This window comes from Carlito syrichta, unplaced genomic scaffold (assembly GCF_000164805.1).
Source record: "Carlito syrichta isolate Samal-C Ts95f unplaced genomic scaffold, Tarsius_syrichta-2.0.1 Scaffold308875, whole genome shotgun sequence".
Classification (NCBI taxonomy): Eukaryota; Metazoa; Chordata; class Mammalia; order Primates; family Tarsiidae; genus Carlito; species Carlito syrichta.
The window spans coordinates 3,289-8,686 of NW_007252971.1; the positions used below are offsets into that span (position 1 = coordinate 3,289).

A 5,398-nucleotide genomic window follows, 5' to 3' on the forward strand; every position below is an offset into this window, starting at 1 on the left:
AAAAAAATTTTTTTCTACAAAAGTAAAAGAAAGATCATGGGCTGTGAAGTCAGACAGGTATGAGTTCAGTTCTAGCTGGGCCACTTAGTACAAGTTGCTTAAATGCTCCAGGCCTCAGTTTCCCCATCATATAATGGAAGTAACTGCTATGCACCCACTTTGCACAATCACTCACATTGGTTGTAGGGACTGAACTAGATCATGCCTGTGAAGGTCTTACCGTGGCATCCTATGCAGCAAGTGTTTGGGAAATGTTTGGATATGATGTATTTGGTTGCTTCTATTTGGAGTTTTCTGAGGTTGATTTGACCCTCAAAGTTGAGTTCTGCTCCCCAGGCATCTTACATTTAGTTCTATCCCCCTAGTTGTGTTCTGCCTTATAGTCTTGATGTTGTTCTGTACTAACGTCCTGTCCTCAGCTAGCTTGCTTGTCTATTGAGTCAACAAATATTTACTGAGCACCTGTGTGTCAGACATTCGCCCGGGTGCTGAGGAGACAGAAACAAGAGCCTGTCCCTGACCCAACAACATACAGGTCAGTGGTAGAGAAGGCCTGGAAAAGATTACAACAATATACAGCATGACAACTGCAAAGATCAAGTATATCCACAGGGACTTTGGGGAGTATACAGAGGATGCCTGGTACAACCAGAGTCGAATTTTGAAGGATGGATAGGAGTTCACCTGACAAAGGAGAGGTTAGAGGCAGGTTGGTGTGGTTAGGCCATCAAATGCAGAGGCAGTAGCATGAGCAGCAGAGACAGTAGCATGAGCAGGAGCTAGAAGCTGGGAAGACTAGAGTCTGTTCAGAAAAATAATTTGGTCCGTGCTGGAGGAAAAGAGAAAACTTGGGTCCCTGTGTCCCAAGCTAAAGAGTTCACAGGAAACAGGAGGCATGGGAAGGTTTATTCAGGAGCACATCTCTGAATAAAGAAAGAGAGAGAGAGAGAGAGAGACAAAGATACACACACACACACACACACAGAGAGAGAGAGAGAAAGAGACACAGAGACAGAGAGAAAGATAGAGAAAGAGAGACGGGGAGGGAGAAGAGAGACAGAGAAAGGCAGAGAGAGAGGGAGAGACATAAAGGGAGACCAGTTGGCTGTCCATCGGAGCCTCCAGGTTCGCCGGTGCTCAAAATTTAGATTTTGTTGAAGCATCAGGGGAAAATTAAGCCCAGGGGGCAATGTCACGACAAACTCTTCTGACACAAATGCCCAGGACTCTGTTATAAGTATGCAGCAGTGGCTACATTTCTTTGGTGTCCAGCACTGGTGACTGCTGTCCAAAGCTAAGCCCTCTATTTCTTTCTTCCCCCAGGGACCAGTCATCTTTTATTAGGGTGTTCTCATTAGCATATGAAAGGATTCAGCAATGGTCAAGCTCCTCATGGAGGGGTGTTGGGCCAACGAGGTCATGGTGAGGAGAGCAGAGTGTGCCCTCTTGCGTGGTCACTCGTGTTTGAGCTCCTTGTAAGAAAGGCAGTAGCTGAAAAGCACGTAAGCTGCCAGCACCATAGAAACCCCGGAGATGCTCCCTTTCTTCCCATGGATGTGGATGTACTTGTTGTGGTAGCAGCGGTAACCTCTTTGGAACGCTCCAATAATGCCGTTAGGGGTGAAATCTCACGTCAGTATCCAGCTTGGCAGCCCCCTTCGTTTGACATCTGTGAGTTTCTTCTCCTTCACTGGTACGACTGAGGCCATCTTCGAGTCCTCAACCCCTGTGTTATTTCTAAGTTACCTGGAGACAGAGCCAGAACGTGGAGAGGCAGAGGGGTTTCCAGGGAGAGTGGGACCTGGGGAACTCGATGGAGGGCTTATCCTGATTATCCTGGCCCTTCCCCAAAGGCCTTTTCCGACCAAGTAGAGGCTCCCTGAGGCCCAGACTCAGACACATCCACCGTCTGGCTTCCAGAGTGAGCCTCAGCCTCAGCTCTCAAGTGTCCCCCATTCGCCTTGGACACCCAATGGTCGTGACCCTGCTTGGGGGTGACCTGTCTCCAGGGATGCTTGAACCTCTCCGTTTCTTGATGGCGCTTCCTCCAAGTTCACGTTCAGATGCAATCTTCACACACTGTGCTTGGGCTTTCTTTTTTGTCCCTGGGTAACAACTCTCAGATTAAACCAAGGGATCATTAGGGCTTGAACCAAGCTGGATAATGAAGTGGGGAATGGATTCGGGGCCCATCTGTGTGGGGCATGGAGGGTTCTTTGGGAGAGGAGGCGCGAGAGGGGCAGAAGGTGGTACTCAGGCTGGAATTAGGTAAGAAACTGGTGTCCTGTGAGGGCCGGCACCAGGGCTTCTCCGCCTTGGCCTCTTCTCCCAACGAGGCCACTAATTCCACCGATACCTGCTCTACCAGGGATGGAATGGAGGATGGAACAAAAGACGGGACAGGAGGGCAGGGTCTGGCCTCTACAGGTTGTCTTCCAGTGAAAAATACAGAGAAGATAATTCACAAACCAAAAGATAACAATGGCTAATACTAAAAGCTGTGGTAAGTGTTTTAAAGCTAAAAAGGCAGAGTCAAAGCAAGTTCTGCTTGGGGTGAGGTGATTGGGATGTAAGCGCTGCTCCCCAAAGAGGGAGGGTGGTCAGGCAGAGAGACTAGGGCCTCAAGACAAGAGAGAGGCTGGTGTGGTTCAGAAAGCCCAGTGACCCTCCTGGTTGGAACCTTGGAGGAAGAGTGATAAGCCTGCAGGGCCTTGAAGGCCACTCTCAGAAGTTTGAGTTTTGGTTTTGTTTTGTTGGTAGAGATGAGGTCTCACTAGATTGCCCAGGCTGGTCTCGAACTCCTAGGCTCAAGCAATCCTCCTGCCTCGGCCTCCCAAAGTGCCGGAATTACAGGCACACAGCAAACTCTTCAAATTCAAATGCCCAGGAACATGTTATAAATGTGCAGTGGCGGTTAAACCTCTTTGGTGTCCAACACTGGTGACTGTAGTGAGGGGTGACAGGCGTGAACCGCCGTGGCTGGCCGGAAGTCTGAGTTTTAGTCTAAACATGAGACACCTCTCAAGAGTTTTAACTTAATTTAATAAAAATAACATGATCCAGTTTTAAGAGTTTAAGAAGATCACTCTGCAAGCAGGATGTCGGAGGCAGTGAAGGAGGGAAGAACAGACCAGGGGGTGAGAAGAATGCTGTAATGGATAGGAGAGTGTGAAAGTGACTTGTGCCAGGGTGACATCAGGAGAGATGGACAGCGTGCACAAATCTGAGATGCATCGTGAGGGTAACATTGGGCAGACTTGGTGCTGGATAGATGTGGAAGATGAGAGACAGTGAGAGGTGATGATGACTCCTGGTCTCTAGGTGAGTATCAGGGTTGTTCACCGAGGTGGAGATATTTAAGGGGTGGTGGAGATAGGGAAGAAAATCTAGATTTGCAGTTAGGTACATGTTAAGTTTGAGATGTCAGAAACAGCCAATGACGATCCCAGGGAGAGAGGAGAAATATGCAAGTCTGGAGCGGGGAGGGGAGGTCTGCCATGGTGCATTCGTCCATGCGCCTAGACCAGATCACTTAGGAATCAAAAGAAGCCCCAAGACCCAGTCCTGAGCAACTAACATGCAGACATCAGATGAAGGAGAAAGACCCGTAAAGGAGGAAAGGGTGAGAACGAATGGTGGATGGTGTAGGAGAAATGCAGGATAAAGTTGTCTCGGGGGGCTGAGAGAGAAAAACACGTTTCTTGTGACACATGCAACCAGCAAGTCAGGACATGCACAGAGAAGCATCTAAGGGCTTGGTGAGATGGTCTCGCCATCGCAGCGAGCGCTGTGTCCCCGGTGTGCCAGGGACGGATTGTCATTTCTCATTCTTTTGTTGCCAGAAGCAAGTTAGGCCAAGCGTCCGTCCTACACGTGAAAGTCTAATCAGTGTGGGAAGGGTTTCCAAGGGAATCTCACATCTCCCCGCGGTACCAGCCAAGTTTAATTCCCTGGGAGCCCAGTCTGGTCCACCTCCTCCCCAACCTCTAGCTGCCAGGATGCCGACATCTTTTACTCCAAACAAAGCTTTCACTGTACCCTTGGGCCCACATGATAGTCTTTTTTTAATGCTGCTTGTCTCTGCCCTTTTTAAGACACAGTCATGGCCACATCTCTCAGCTGCTCATTTATTTTGATAACTGCATCCACAGTGAGGAGGACAGCTGTAAAAAAAAAAAAAAAAAAAGGACAAAAGCCTCATCATCATGGTATGGACGACCAGCAGAAAGAAAAATCTATGTACAAGCCACTAGATGGATGTCTTCGTTCAACTGCCTGGTTCAGAAAAAGCAGAGCGGGACAGTGCCAGCCTGCACAAACCCGTCAGAGTCACTCAGCGTTCACTGAACAACTGCTTTGTACGAGGACAAACCACAATCGTGACAATGGCTCCCATTCACGGAATACCTCCTCTGCGCCAGGCAGTCCGCTGAGTCTTACATATATTGAGTCTTGCATACATGGCTCGTTTAATTCTCACAACCGCCCTAGGAAGAAGGAAGGGTCGTTATCCTTCATGGGTGAGATAACCAAATCTCAGAAGTCCTTACTCTAAGTAACCGGCCCACGTGGAGCTAGGTTCAAGAGTGAGAAAACGCTGTCGTTGTCTACAGAATGTTTATATTAAATGTGGCGGGGAGGAGGGTCATTTGCCACAGGGGTAGGGTGAGTCAGATGCAGGGATGATTCAGGAGGGAGGAATAGAATCAGAAACCTGGGGGTCCTCCTTGGATCTTTTTCCCCTCCCAGGCCCCACAACTATACCACCAAGAACTGACAGTTTCGCCCCCAAATATGCCGTGAACCAGGCTGCTTCTCTCCATCTTCCCCATAACCACATCATTTGTCACAGCTGCCATCACTAGTAAGATGGACTCCCTGGACTCCTCGAGAGGCTTCTGGCTGGTCCTCGGCGGTCCTGCTGCCTCCTGCAAGCCTCCCTTCCCGCTCAGTCAGAGGGGCCTGCTGATATGCAGGTCCCACCTGCTCCGTGCTTGAAGCCTCCCAAAGGCTTCCAGTAAATCTCGTCTCCTCTTCATCGACTCAATGTCATGTGAGGCCCTGGAGGCAGCCCAAGTGGGCCTGGAGGCAGGTCTGGGTAGAGCAGTGGTTCTCTAAGCCGAGTGCGTGTCGTCAGCACTAGGAAAGCCTATTGAAACATAAAGTGTTGGCTGGGCGCAGTGGCTCATGCCTATAATTGTAGCACTTTGGGAGGCGGAGGTGAGAGGATTGCCTGAGCCCACAGGTTTGAGACCAGCATGGGCAACTTGGTGCGTCCTCATCTCTCCAATAAATTTTTTAAAAAATCAGCAGGGGCCGGGCTCGGTGGCTCAGCTTGTAATCCCGCTCTTTGGGAGGCCGAGGTGAGTGAATTGCCTGAGCCCGCGGGTTCGAGACC

General features: G+C 49.7%; 1 protein-coding gene and 1 pseudogene across 1 annotated transcript in view; one reads left to right on the forward strand and one right to left on the reverse strand.

Moving 5' to 3' along the window:
- Nucleotides 1-1,454: 1,454 nt before the first annotated feature.
- LOC103268703 lies at nucleotides 1,455-1,709 on the reverse strand (annotated as a pseudogene).
- Nucleotides 1,710-4,253: 2,544 nt separating this feature from the next.
- Nucleotides 4,254-5,398, forward strand: part of LOC103268715 (phakinin) — a 34,364-nt gene continuing 33,219 nt past the window's right edge. The window contains exon 1 of the mRNA XM_021716712.1: nucleotides 4,254-4,379. Within this exon, the coding sequence (XP_021572387.1) occupies nucleotides 4,254-4,379 (126 nt within the window). The remainder of the gene's footprint in view (nucleotides 4,380-5,398) is intronic.